The sequence below is a fragment of the Sphaeramia orbicularis genome, chromosome 2, assembly GCF_902148855.1.
Source record: "Sphaeramia orbicularis chromosome 2, fSphaOr1.1, whole genome shotgun sequence".
NCBI lineage: Eukaryota > Metazoa > Chordata > Actinopteri > Kurtiformes > Apogonidae > Sphaeramia > Sphaeramia orbicularis.
Genome location: NC_043958.1, coordinates 14,231,166 through 14,245,657, shown reverse-complemented (window position 1 = coordinate 14,245,657; position 14,492 = coordinate 14,231,166). Strand labels below are relative to the sequence as shown.

General features: G+C 40.9%; 1 protein-coding gene across 3 annotated transcripts in view; it reads right to left on the bottom strand.

Moving 5' to 3' along the window:
• Positions 1-14,492, bottom strand: part of gart (phosphoribosylglycinamide formyltransferase) — a 30,993-nt gene that overhangs the window by 12,604 nt on the left and 3,897 nt on the right. For all 3 annotated transcript variants that reach the window (XM_030156393.1, XM_030156384.1, XM_030156374.1), the window contains exons 3-16: positions 13,618-13,767; positions 12,692-12,787; positions 12,367-12,541; positions 9,280-9,391; positions 8,072-8,140; positions 7,860-7,985; positions 3,627-3,714; positions 3,444-3,529; positions 2,291-2,459; positions 1,990-2,224; positions 1,742-1,836; positions 1,541-1,650; positions 1,150-1,348; positions 812-1,063 (exon numbers count right to left, since the gene is read on the bottom strand). In XM_030156393.1, the coding sequence (XP_030012253.1) occupies positions 812-1,063; positions 1,150-1,348; positions 1,541-1,650; positions 1,742-1,836; positions 1,990-2,224; positions 2,291-2,459; positions 3,444-3,529; positions 3,627-3,714; positions 7,860-7,985; positions 8,072-8,140; positions 9,280-9,391; positions 12,367-12,541; positions 12,692-12,787; positions 13,618-13,762 (1,957 nt within the window). In that variant the 5' untranslated portion in view covers positions 13,763-13,767. The remainder of the gene's footprint in view (positions 1-811; positions 1,064-1,149; positions 1,349-1,540; positions 1,651-1,741; positions 1,837-1,989; positions 2,225-2,290; positions 2,460-3,443; positions 3,530-3,626; positions 3,715-7,859; positions 7,986-8,071; positions 8,141-9,279; positions 9,392-12,366; positions 12,542-12,691; positions 12,788-13,617; positions 13,768-14,492) is intronic.

Here is a 14,492-nt window from a genome sequence, read left to right as displayed (position 1 = left end):
AAATGCACATGCTCACGAAAACTACTCTGAAACTATCATATGTCAATGTTTTTTCTTGCTTTTTTTTTTTTTTAAAGAAGTCTCACACAACTTCTGCTCAAAACTACCAAACATTCAACTATTTTCAGGATTTTAACCCTTTAAATGCCAGTTTAATCATTTGAATTCTGAGTGATTTAATACAAATACAGTAAAAATGTCACAAAGTACAGTTATAAAGTGTAACGGCAGTGAGATTAAAAAATATGGCTCTAATGGAAGTCAATGGGGCATTTTTGTTCACAAGGGAAACCAGAGGGAGTATCTGACATTACAGACAAAATACTAACCAATCAAATTAATTATGTTGATAATCTTTGACCGATCCAAGGCTCTGATCACAACCAATGTTTCATCCACCTACTATTTATCATATGGAACATATAAAATTTTTGTTTTTTGAAATAATTAAAATAAATCTGGAATTTAAAGTTTTAAAATCCTGAAAAATGTTGAATGTTTGGTAGGTTCGAGCAGAGCGGAAGTTGTTGAAGACATCTAGGGAGAAAAAAAAAAAGTTGTACTATGATTTTATAGCTGTTTTTTGCGCGTGTATGTTTTTGCCAGGAAGGTAACCAGAGGGTGCAAAATGCATCATGGGAGAATAAAACACATGCAAGAATAAAAAACACTGGATTTTAAGAAACTAAAATGAAAAGTTCTTGCTCAATTTCATGCCGAAAGATGCAACTTAGCCAAAATGATCCAAAAAAAAAAAAGTTAACAGGTTAAAATCAAATGCCCACCAGAGCCTCAGATGTGTGGAACTCACCGACGGTCTGTCCTGGTTTTCCAAACGGAGCAGGGGAGCTGTAGCTGATGTGTTTCTGCTGCAGGACTTGTCGGACCAGGCTGAAGCCGTTGCTGTGGATCCCAGAGGAGGCAACGCCGATCAGAACGTCTCCCTCAGTGATGTCCCTGAGCCTGGGCAGCGAGGATCCACGCTCCACCGCCCCCACACAGAACCCAGCCAGGTCGTACTCGCCCAACAGGTAGACCCCTGGCATTTCTGCCGTTTCCCCCCCTGTACACGGACACACAAGATGATCCAGCTGTGGCATATTTTGTCTTTTCCATTTCAGACTTTTCTATCGGTGTTGCGTTTCTCACCCAGTAGAGCACAGCCGGCCATCTCGCAGGCCTTAGCGATGCCGCCGACCACCGTGGCAGCCATTTCCACATCCAAAGACCCACAGGAAAAGTAGTCGAGGAAGAAGAGCGGCTCGGCGCCGTGGGCCAGCACATCGTTCACGCACATGGCAACCAGATCCTGACCGAGGCCGCCATGCTGCCTGCACGCCTGAGCAACCTGTGAGAGAAAGACGCACAGGACAGACTGATGTTCACCACAGCTGCAGTAATGGACACGCTTTTAAAGGCTGGTTGAAGGTTTATCATCAGTTGAGGGATTTAGAGCTATTAAGGCTCAATAGTGCACCCCCCCATCATTATTACACAAATCCTCCAAATCATTAAAAATGGATTCAGATGAAGTTCATGCCTTGAGTTTGGTCCCGACTCCGTCTGTGCCAGAGACCAGGATGGGGTCAACAAAGCCAGCAGCCTTCAGGTCAAAGAGTCCAGCAAAGCCCCCCAGGTCTGCAGTACATCCTGGTCAGAGGACGAGAAGCAATTTGTAGAGAAATCAGGCCTTGTTTGGATGGATGACAGAGTCTGTGCTCAGACAGAAGGACTGCGTTACCAGTGCGGGATGTGGCCTTGGCCAAAGGCTTGATCATGTCCACCAGTCTGTTCCCAGCAGCGATGTCCACCCCACTGTCCTTATAGGTCAGACCTCTGGCAGAGACCAAACAAACGGATCAGCTGTTCATGTGCAGATCTAACGTACAGTCCCACCAAAGGGAAACTACATGTGCACCCAAAGGGGAACCAAAGCCATGAGCTGTGTGTTCTGGTTGTGTTTTGATTCCGTCTCATGTTCACACACACCTGGGTTCTTTCAGGAAAGCGATGGCGTGATGGCCAATGTCACGGCGATAAACAGCGCCAGGGAAGCCCACAGCTGCCACACCCTGATTGGCCGCTTCCAGCGCCACCTCCAGTGACGACCTGACGGCGGTTACAGTCAGGACCCGCCCCCCACTGGAGACCAGGCCTCCTCCTTCCTTGAGGGCCGTGCCTGCATGGAAAACCTGCAGGCCCATGTCCTCGACCTGGGACAAGCCTGAGGAGCAGCAGAGTCAGACGGGTACGACTACGGTTCGACACATTCTATCTGCGAGTCACGTACCGGTGATTTCCACTCCTTTCTTGTAGGAGCCGGGGTATCCGTTACTGGCCATGACCACGGTGACCGCAGAGCTGTCCTGGTGCCACTCAGGGGGGTGGGACTGCAGTTTACCGTCCAGGATGTTCCAGATCACTTCATACAAGTCACTCTTCAGCAGAGGCATCAACACCTGACACATGGGACGGAACATTTGAGTATGTACCTGATGTTAGTCTGAGATCTGGGAAGAATTTTTTTACTGGTCTCACTTTGAACATTAAATGTGCATGTGTAAATGTAAACCTGGGTAGTCTGATTACTTCATCAGCAGTAATATAATGCTCTACAATTTTTGGGAAATTATCTGCTTTAGAGATAAAATATGCTAAATCTTACATAAATTGATGAAATGAATTGGAAAAACAATTGACTTAAATGTTGGTTAGATAATGGTGTCACATATATACATAGGGTGTGTGTATTTATACAGTATAAATCTGACAGGAGGAAGAATTTCACTAGTTCTCTCATTCGTTCACATTTTGACCCAATACTGTATCTTGAAAAGGGAGAATAAATAATTTTCCAGGATAACTTAACCATTTCCAGGACATTTGGTCTTTTTTCCTCCTTTTCCAGAACATGTGGGAACCCTGATTATGTGTTGTGTACAGGTTGGTACTTAGCATTAGGATAACAGTAGCTACTATTACACACTGATCAGATGAGAGGCAATGAAGAACAGTAAGTGTAAGAATTTTCACAAAAAATTCAAATCAAGTCTTCTACATTTAAGAACTGTGTACAGACTGTTATGGCACATGTATGTAGACAACCTACAGATGTTCATTTACAAATGCGTTAACAAATGGCAACACAAAACAGACTCCTAGCAGCATAATAAACCGTCTCCACATTTCAGAAAAACTCTGCATTTTCCTTTTGCTAGCAAATAATGAACAACTATGTGCTCCAAGGTTCTTCCAGGGAGTTCCATACAGTGTGCAGCCAAGCATAAATTTAATATTTGCACCTGACAGTCCTTACTCAGGTGGAAATGATCCAAGGATAAATACCTGAAGGCAAACTGGCAACCTCAGGTCCAAACCCAGGTCCAGAGGGACTGAAATAATGGCCCATCATCTGGGCCCCATTTACACAGATGAAAACCCACCTGACACTCTGGGTCTCCGAAGCGGCAGTTGAACTCCAGGACTTTAGGTCCCTGCTTGGTCAACATCATCCCTGCATAAAGGACACCTGAAAGACAGAACAAACATCTAGGAACACTCCACAGAAAGAGTAGGGGAGTGACATTGACTCAATAAATAGAAAAGGAAAGTAATGGTGAACTTACCTACGTAGTGCACTCCTTCCTTTCTCATTCCGTCCACCGTCTTCTGGAGTACAGTTTCTCTGATCACCTGCAGCAGCTCCTTGCTCACCTGGAAATAAATAAAGTAAGTAGTTAAGAGCTTCATGGAGCTCATTGACCATAGCTACACGAGTGGAGTAAAAACTAGGCTGAATCCATCTGCATGTGCTCGTCCTTTCTATCACAGACTAAAAAATGAACCCTCCAGTTGTGGCCTGGACTGTTCTGTCCATCATGTACCCGGTTTTACTTTAAATACTAAAGTCAGCGTACTTCTCTGTACAAATATTTTATTTCACAGTGAACAGCCTAACTACTACCTTAAAAAACACATTACTGCAGGAGACCTTCCAAACCACCTTTCTCATCAAAATCTACAGAACTGTCAGTTTCATTCAGGCAGGAACATGGTCCTCAGGTTCATCCCCAAATCACTGAATGATCAGAAAACATATTCTGATCTGAAGTCTGATCCTTGTATTCAGCCCATTGCTGGATACAACTAGGATTGGACTTACACTTTGTTATTTTGCTTATAATTCAGTTTCCTTCATGTGGAAAAGTGTCATGCTGTTTCTATACCTACAGACTTTGTGCAATTTCCTGGTGTCAGGATAGAGCACAGAAGAGCCAGGAAACCCTTCTGAACCTGTTACTCAGTGTCAGTGGACCACTGGTTCTGTGGTAAATTGTTGTTTCAGGAGTTGCTCCACACTTGGAATATGTTTACAAGTGAACTGAGTTATGATCACACTAATGAAATAAATAAATACTGGTGTTAATATTTATTAAAAACAGCATATTTACAACAAAAAAATCCCTGCATTTATGCGTGAATATAAGTCATGCTGCCTGAACGTTACTGGAGTGATGATGTTGAATCAGCTGTTCATATGTTTTCTATGTCACAAATGGGTAAAAAAATTAACACCCTGTAATCAGATGTGCCCCCCCCCCCTCCCCTCCCACACACACACACACACACACACACACACACACACACACACACACACACACAGATGGGAGTGGAAGCTGTGGATGCCACTTACTTACACGTTTCATATCTCACATATCCACACCTCTCAGGCCTTTGCTGATTTTATTAACACTTTAGAAAAACATCTGGTGGATGTCGTGAGGCTCAGAACAAAGTACACTTACACTTTAAGCAGGTAATGGTTTATTTTTAGTTGCTTTGCTGAATTAGTAATGAATTTCCTCTTAGAGTTTGAGTCTATCTGTATATGCAAAGAAAAAAATAAGGTGAAGTTCACTTTTATTGTCCAAATAGGGAAATGCCACGTCAACATTTAACCCACAGGACACACCTGAGGACCACCTCCAGACCTAAACCAGGACCTTGGTCATGGACATTTTATTGGGTTGTAACTTCAAACTTCTTTTAACGCTGGTCTAAGTCAAGAAGTTTATTTTTAATCTTATCACAGTCAATCTTTTTGGAACTTAGAGAACTTTCACTGTATCATGTCCAGAGTCGACTCGTGTCTTGGTTTCATATTTCGCATCATTGTGTTTTGAGAAATGTCAAAATAATATCTGACCTAAAGGCAGTGTTAATTTTCTTGGCAAATAATTTTCGTCAGTCTTCATCAACGACATGTTCTTTCTAATGAGGATGAGACCTAAATACAAAGTAATTCATGAGAACAAAAAGACCGACTAAATGTAGTGATACTTTCGTCAACAAATAAAAATTAAATGAACAGGTTGGCCAGAGACGAGATCCAGTCAGAATAAAGAGGAAGAGGTGGGACAACTTGAGAACAAGACCCAATTGGAAGGCGCAGGAGGCTGCACAAGATGAGAAGAACTCCAATCAGAATTCAACTTCAAGTGACGCAGAGAGCGCTTGAATTTGTTTTGCTGCAACTGCTGGCAGAGTGTGTCAAGTTGACAGTAAAGCTGCACATGGGAAACCAAAAATGTTGCTGCTTGGGAGAAAGAGAAGAGCAGATATATGGGAACATTTTACTTTTGATACCATGGCCAACAAGACGTGGTGTAAACTATGTTGCCCCTTTATTCCCAGTATTATTCAGTGGTATTTACTGCTGTTGTTAAGGCTAAGACATGTTTTCAATTCTACGCCATTTTTCTTAATATGAAGTTCAAATCCCTGGTGGCATCGTATGTGACATCCTTTGAAATATTTTTGACAGTTCAGGGCTTTAGATTACCTTAATTTGGGCACATCAGATGCTGGAATCGGCGGAGGGGGTGGGTGCGGGATTAGATTTTTCAACAGTAATTCCTGTTTTCTCAGACTATTTCAGATATATTCAAGAGTATGAAGGCATGGATTCCACAAGTCTAATTTCCAGAAGTATTGATCAGCATATGGCCAGCTGATTTTAATTCCAAAATCACAGGACTGCATGCAGGCAGATAATTCATATGTCATATGTTTCACTGCGTTTGTTATGTGAGCGGCCTGAACTTATAGGTCGCCCACGAGGCATGGTTGTTGAGAGAAAACCTTTGGCGTACAACGTACGAGTCAATCTCCAAGCTCTCATCACCTCTCATTGGCCGAAACGGGTGATTTAGACCAATCAAACGGCGCAAATATGTCATACCTGCTGCCAGACAATAGTCTGGTCTTGTCTGTCTTTTATGTTTTGTGTGTCACTTCCTGTTTTATTTTGTTAAGTTTTCCCTCATGTGTCTTGTCTGTCGTCTTTACTTCCTGTTCCCCGCTCCTCCTGACCTCTGTCCTGATTACCTGTCTCCGCCCTAATTTGCTTCACCTGTGTCTAGTTGTCTTCCCTCCCTTTTGTGTATTTAAACCCTGTCTTTTCCCCTTGTCAGTCGCCAGTTTGTAACTCCAGTAGTTCAGACCAGCGTACTTGACCTCGTTTGTTCGCCTGTTTTTTGACCTGTTTTGGATTCCTCGGTTTTTCGTCTTCTGCCTGATCCCTGTCGGTTTTTGTCTGCCTCATCTGATCTGGTTTTGACCTTCTCGCCCTGACTACCGGTACGTGAGTTTGCCTAGTCCTTATGTCCTGTTGCTTGATTGTTAGCCTGCCTGTATATGACCTGTTTCCGTCCCTGACCTCCCTTTGCTTTTCCCCAGTCGGGGAAAAGACTCCTAACACCGCTCGGGGAGACGGGCTGCTGCCCTCGATCCGGAGGACGAATCTGAGGAGAAAATCCCCAACCATTATCCTCAAGATTCTGTCACTCATTATATTTTTTCACCTGTGTGTGAACAATAAACCTTTTGGAACTAACTTTTGTTGTCGGAGTTCTGCATTTGGATTCTGTGTTTGTGCTAACGTTATCACAAAATATGACTTCTGCGGGAAGCATGAATACTTGTGCTTTCCTGTTCGGTACATATGTGTTGTTGTCAATGTTTTCTCTGTCGTTATGAACAAGCCTTGTATATTATAACCGATGTGTTTTACGGGAGGAAAAAAGCAGGGGCGAGTGAGTCAATACTTTCGTTTACACTCTACTCTGGCCTTTTTTTTATTTTTAATTTGGGGACACTAATTTGGGGACATTTAATTTGGGCACACCGTTAGTCGGCCCAGCCAAGGTGTAATCTAAAGGCCTGCAGTTGTAGCCATTGAAGTAGTTTCAGGTGAGCACTACTGACTGTTCAATTGGTTAATTATGTACCAAAGGCCTGCCGCTTTTACAATCTTCCATTTCATGGAGAATGTCATGGGCTGTTTGTTCAGATGAAGTAGGACAACATTCACTTTTAAGATGCTGAGATCAAAAGTTTAGACTGTTGCTAAATACGATTTGAGCATTAATAATTAAAATAATTGTCTTACGGACACTAGGACTCTACTTCTCATTGTTTTTTATAGTTACTCACTCATTCCCATTAAGGAAACCTGTGGCAAATAAAAATACATTTGTGTTTGAAAGAAAATCTGCGAAATGTTTATGTACTGTGCATTCAAACCTTAATACCATTCTATAATATTTTGAAGTTTCATTTAACACAAGTCAAAACTAAGACCTCAGATACCCTTTGTATCATTACATAAGGATTTAGTCGACCAAATTTTAATGATATTTAGTTGACTAAAACTAGACAAAAAGCAAATAATATTTTTGTCTAAACACTACAACTAAAACTAAATTAAAAAAATTGTTGTCAAAATGAACACTGCCTACAGGTATGACTGAAGTAACCAAACCTGAATCTACTGGCTCAGCACCCATGTTGAGCCTTACCTGAGGGGTGGGGCAGTAGGCCCCCATGCCGCCGGTGTTTGGCCCCTGGTCCCCGTCCTGCAGTCTTTTGTGATCCTGTGCTGGAGGCATTGGATACACGTTGATGCCGTCGCTGAAACACAGACACTACAGGAACAGTCCAGTCAGTTTCCCCATAACGTCAGAGCTTTGGGTAGAACTCAGATGGTTTGAAATGACACGGCTCCACTCACAGACACCTCCTCTCCCTCCAGAAGCTCCTCAACCACCACCGTCTCCCCTGCAGATCCAAAGGCTCCGTCCTGTGAAGTGCAGGTACAGGTTCAGTTTAACAGAAGTAAACTGTTGAGGATGTAATTATCCCCTGCAGAAATCCTCTACACTAATGACTGTGGAACTTGCAAAAGGCCAACATTTGAGACTGAAACAGAAATTATGCCTCTGACCCAGCAGGTAACATGTCTGAGAGCCTGAGGTGGCGGTGCAGCTGAAAAGGCTGCCAGACGGCACCAAGAGAGCAGGTACTCTTCATTTGTACAAGAGAGAAGTGCTTCCAACCACTGGGAAACTACTTTCAGTCGACTCTAATTAATTACTGGCCAGAAGTAAATGTCTCTGCAGGCTTTTATGACATTTATACGCCCATACAAACCTAATACGGACAATTATGAGACACTTTTCAAAGTGATGCTTAAGGAAAATTATAATATTTTTAGCTTCAAAACTGAAAACCTGAAGACTGATGAGTGTGAATGTGTTTTTTTATTACAGCAAACTCAAGGTACATTTTCTAAAACTTTGCACTTTCCACTGCTAACCCACAAAGATCAGATGTAACACGTGTTTTTAACACTGCAGGGTGCATCACTTATGATGTTAATATCTTTAAAACCAAGTGTAACATTTGCACATTTTACCTTTGATACTGGGGATGATATTTGTACCTTTATAACCAGGAATAATGTTTGTGCATTTGTACCTTTAAAACTCAGCGTGAGATGTTCAGGGTTTGCCTTTCATGTTTTTCCCTTTAAGCTCAGCTGTGACTTATCCATTTTTACATACAGAATCGCAGTAGCATTAGCGTATTTGAACCCTTAAGACCACTGTGATGTTTACACCTTTAAGACCACTGTGCAACATTTTTGTTTATCTTTCTGACTGTCCGTAACATTTGTGCGTATGTACCTTGCTTTTTTTTTTGTTTGTTTGGTGTTTTCATCTTTCAGACCAGATGTGACATTTTCAATGTTTGGTGATTTTTATCTTTGAAATGTCATTTGCATATATTTACCTTTAAGATAATTTGACCTTTCCCCTGAGAGTTACCCATTGTGAACACATTTTTCAGAAATGCACCAGATTTTAGGAGGCTGTCTGCAAGCACTGCTTAGGTTGTAATGAGTTAATATTATTGCACACAGATGTCCCAGTTCTATACCTTCATGATGTCCATCACAGCCTGACAGGCCTCGTCCTGGTCTCGGGCCACAATGACTCCCTTCCCTGCTGCCAGACCGCTGGCCTTCACCACCAGTGCTGGAAAATCAGCCCTTTAGATGCACAAAACAATGAAATATGCACCAAGAATCAACATCATTTCACAGAAAACACATCTGGAACAGATGCTGCACGGCTGATAAAGAGCAGCAAATGTATCTTTGTGGACCATTTAGCACAGTGTTGTCTGGGAATGGCTTTGGGATCCTTATGGATGAAAGCTGTCAAAAAATAACAGCTGTTGTTCTGCCCAAGACGGTTTATACGACTGAAGAAATGACTTTCACAGAGTTCAAAGAATTTTCTCTTCGTCTAGAAAAGTTTCCAGTCTGCTTACTGTACGTTGTATGATTCACCGAGGGCACTCATACATGAAAGAACATCATCATCATCTTGGAACATTAATTCAAAACAACAGAGGAAAAACTTCAGCAATAAAACTTATTTTATTTGACTCCTGCCATTTGAGACTGATTCATGTTCAGTGGTTTTAATGGACACCAAGTGTTTCCATCCTGCTGTTTTATTATGCACATGTTCAATTGGAAATCAACAGTGTCTCCCCTTTTATCCACTAGATAAGAGATATCTTTTATTTTCTTAAATTGGGACTTTCATCACAGGGTTCCTGAGAAGCTTCAGAAAATATGGGGCCTATTCTTCCAACTCTTTAAGAGGTTGAATATTAAGACATTAATTCTGGACTGAAGGCGTCTGGAAGCGCCTGGGTCTGTAGGTGATGCTGTTGTACCAATTATTTGTGTCTTCTGCACCTGGGCCTATCTTTTGTTTTTCTGTGTATTTGTGTTTGTGTTATTTTAGCTTTCCCTCAAGGTGGTGTCTATAATTACATTCAATTCAACACACAAATTTAACACAAATGAAGAGTTCAATGTGACAACATGTGTCTGCATATGAGTAAGTAATTAAAGTGCTCCTTGAGGTAATGCAAGAAACAAATGTAAATGTCATGTTCGATGGGAAAGGGCAATGAGAAACAAATGTTAGATACAAGGTTTTGACAAACAGAAGAGTGATGAGTTTGAATCAACAGTGAGAAGAGTCCCATATTGAACAGAAGCTCAGAGTGCAGTTCCAGCAGCTTCAGATGTTACAACAGATGAAATTCCAGATTGAAGAACACCATCAGTTCTGTGGCCTCTTAAGCCCAGTTGCCCCTGATACCTGCAGCAGCCACAGTTATACCCATGTTGCCATGACAATACTACACAAAGCTTGAAGCAACATATACATTCCATAGATCCACGTAACCAGAAAATCAGTTAACAGTTCAATGAAACCAACTGTCAGACAACAGAACACAACATAAACACGCACTTAAAAAAGGCAAATATCCAAAACTAACAGTCTGATACCAACGTATGTCATGAATAATTTAATAAAACAGACCACTGAGACAAACTCTGCAGCGCTAAGCTAACGCTGAGCTGATGCAACAATTCAAGTATAATTTCACGGCCACTAAAACTCACTGAACGTGTCAAAGACAAGCAAAAATAAAGGAAACAGTGATTATGAATTTTGTGTTAGCTTTGCCATTTTCTACTCATAACTTTATTTTATATGTAGGAAGCTTTTACTATCAGCTAATCCACTGTACTGTGTTCTATTGAAATGATTCTGATTAGAAACAAATGGCCCAGGGTTTAACAGTCCATTATATGAAATACCACTGCCAACTGGTAAAGTTTCCAAATCCAGGATAGGAGCTTCATTTTCCTTTTAGTGGATGTGGGGAAAAACAAACAAACAAAAACATGACAGGTGCAAACAGGCCCAGCAACAATATACCACAGGTTATGGTCCTGCTCCAAGCTTGTCCCTTTCTGGAACTCTTTCTTTGATGTCATTTCCAGGGTATATACAGGGTGGGGAAGCAAAATTTACAATGAACATTTAGTTGTTTTTTCTCAGCAGGCACTACGTCAATTGTTTTGAAACCAAACATATATTGATGTCATAATCATACTTAACACTATTATCCATACCTTTTCAGAGACTTTTGCCCATATGAGTAATCAGGAAAGTAAACATCAAAGAGTGTGTGATTTGCTGAATGCACTCGTCACACCAAAGGAGATTTCAAAAATAGTTGGAGTGTCCATAAAGTCTGTTTATAATGTAAAGAAGAGAATGACTATGAGCAAAACTATTACGAGAAAGTCTGGAAGATACTATTGAAGAAGAATGGGAGAAGTTGTCACCCGAATATTTGAGGAACACTTGCGCAAGTTTCAGGAAGCGTGTGAAGGCAGTTATTGAGAAAGAAGGAGGACACATAGAATAAAAACATTTTCTATTATGTCAATTTTCTTGTGGCAAATAAATTCTCATGACTTTCAATAAACTAATTGGTCATACATTGTCTTTCAATCTCTGCCTAAAAATATTGTAAATTTTGCTTCCCCACCCTGTAGGTGCTGTATTCAGCCATCTCCCCTTACTGCTATTTTTGGTCTCATTTCATGCACAGATGACTCAATCCCTCCAGCTAACCTACAAAAAGTTGTGGCCTTTTCATCTTTACTTTAGGCGTACTGTTCTTTTCAAATGGAAGGATTCAACACCTTCAACACATGATCAATGGATCAGAGAGATCATGCTTGACATAAAGTTAGAAAAACTTAGGTACACCCTAAATAACTGTCGACAAATTTAACAAAATATGGGACCCTGTTTTACACTATGTGAATATGTTACCTGGCGTGGAACTGTAAACACAATTCAGTTGTTTACATTGTGATTGACCTGTTTGTTTATGTATTCATTTTCTTTCCTTGAATGCACCAGACTGCACTATCTTGACTGTCTTGTTATGCGTGTTATTTGTATTGCCTTGTTTTTCTTCCTTTTTTCTATGGGTTCTGTTTGTTTCTCATGTTCGGTGTCAATTTTTGTATTATGAATACATTACTTGAAATTATACGTGTTATATTTGTTAAATGTTGAAAAGTTCTATAGATAAAGTAAAAAAAAAACAAACAAAAACAAACATGCAGATACTGACATGCGGATGAAGCGGCAGGCATCCTCAGGGTTGGTGAAGGAGCCATAACGGGCTGTGGGGATGTTGTGACGCTCCATGAAGGCTTTAGCAAAGCTCTTGCTGGACTCCAGCTTTGCCGCTTCGGCAACGGGGCCGAAACATGGAACATCAGCCCCTGTCAGATCAGTGACAATATCTGCACAGGATACAGAAAAGGTTGTGGTCATCCATCAGTTCAGACTGGCTCCATACGCAAATAAGACAGCTTGTTTAATAAGCTAAAACATAGCAACTTCTCATTTTTTGTAAATACTGTGGATGTATTTCGATGAAAACGAAGCCTCACCTGCTGCCAGTGGTACCTCAGGTCCAACCACAACCAGGCCCACATGATGATCTTTGCAGTACTGAGCCAAGATGCTGTGGTTACTCACAGACACCTCTGCAGACAGAAGAGGATCCCACAGAGGAGGTATTTCAGCAGAAAACTCTCAGCACGTTTATGCTATACAATTATTTTAATCATGTTGAACTCAATCAACACATTCCTCCTCATTTTACACTCAGTAAAATAGCAAAGAAATTCAATAAAGCGAAATTTTCTCATGCATTAAATTAACAACAAAGCAGTGTTAGTTGTAATCACTAGAAATGGAATGAATAAAACAGACTAACAGTGTTCCTATGGATCATGTATTTTGGCCTTTGCTACATTTTTATCCTTCAAACAGCAGGGGAGTGAAGCTCTAAAAATGGCACAAACACAGCTCATAAATTAGTTTTGGAGGGCAATCAAATGTTAATTTAATTCTGTAAATTAAAACTTTAGGAGTCAAATAATCCTTTTCCGACTCAGTGTAAATAAATTAATAAATGGTCATCCTTTTGTGTATGATGGTTGTGCTCAGCTTAATTATAGCAGGAAACTAACAAGCACATTCCTTTAGACAAGTTTTTTGGACAAATCAAGAAGCACATTCAAGTCTTTGTGTTGCTTCAGTTGAAAGATGAAATGGAAAATCACAGAAACCTATATTTCACAACAGAGGAAATAGCTCATACTGTTATAACTTATTCATTTAGGTAATTTGTGTTCATTACCAAAAATGATCATTTTTAATATGAGCTATGACATAGATCTGTGCCATATGTTAGTCCTGATGCTAAAATGAAAACCACATCCTGTGTAAAGACTACCTAAAATCTGTCTCATCAAAAACCTTTCAAAATTCAGAAAACAAAACTTAATATGTGCAACAAATAACTGTTTACCAGAGTTGCGGATCTTCCCACATTTGGCTGTTCCTGCGTTACCGGGGGCAACCAGGACTTGCTGAACATGTGGGGACTGAGCTAGTTTCCAGGCCAGCGCGTGCTCCCGCCCGCCGCTGCCAACCACCAGCACCTTCTCCGCCATGACACCTGAGTGACACCAAGCACATCGGACAGCCACAGCTCTACGGTTAATATGCAGGAAGTCCAACTGTGCTCTTTCACCCTGAGTCACTTGCAAAGTAATTCTTTAATAACATGCAAAGAGTGACCTATAAGGGATGGAGTTCGCTAAGCTGAGCAGAAGCGCTGACCTTTTCAGAGGCCGAGGGTCTTATATTATCTTGTAATGCCACACTAAGAAGTGTCCAATCAGCTAGAACAAAAACGGCAGTCAACAATTAAATGGCATGGTCACCAGGCAAAGCAACTGGAAGCAGAAGGTCATGCACATGGAAAAACAAAGCCATTATCAGAAGATACTGTCACTGTGGACTCAGTTACTCATGCAGTCTGTGATTCATGATTATGTTGGATGCACACCATTGTTCTGTCAATTACAGTATCTGCATGTGAGGGGAGATATTTACTGAGAAATGGACAGAAAATCACCACAGTGACGTTTTTAAAGACTGAAGTCAATACTTTTGCTTTTATCTAGAGTAAGATATGATAAACAGTCAGACTGTTACATCAGACATGCAGATTCACTCAAAACAGACATTCTTATTGTAAGACATACACTTGCACCAGTAGACTAAAACACACCTTAGCAAACAATTAATGTTGCAACAGTTAAACAGGCTATATTGTGATTTTTTGTTCTGCAAGAAGCACCAATGTTGATTTTAATGTTGAAAATGTAGGCATGATTT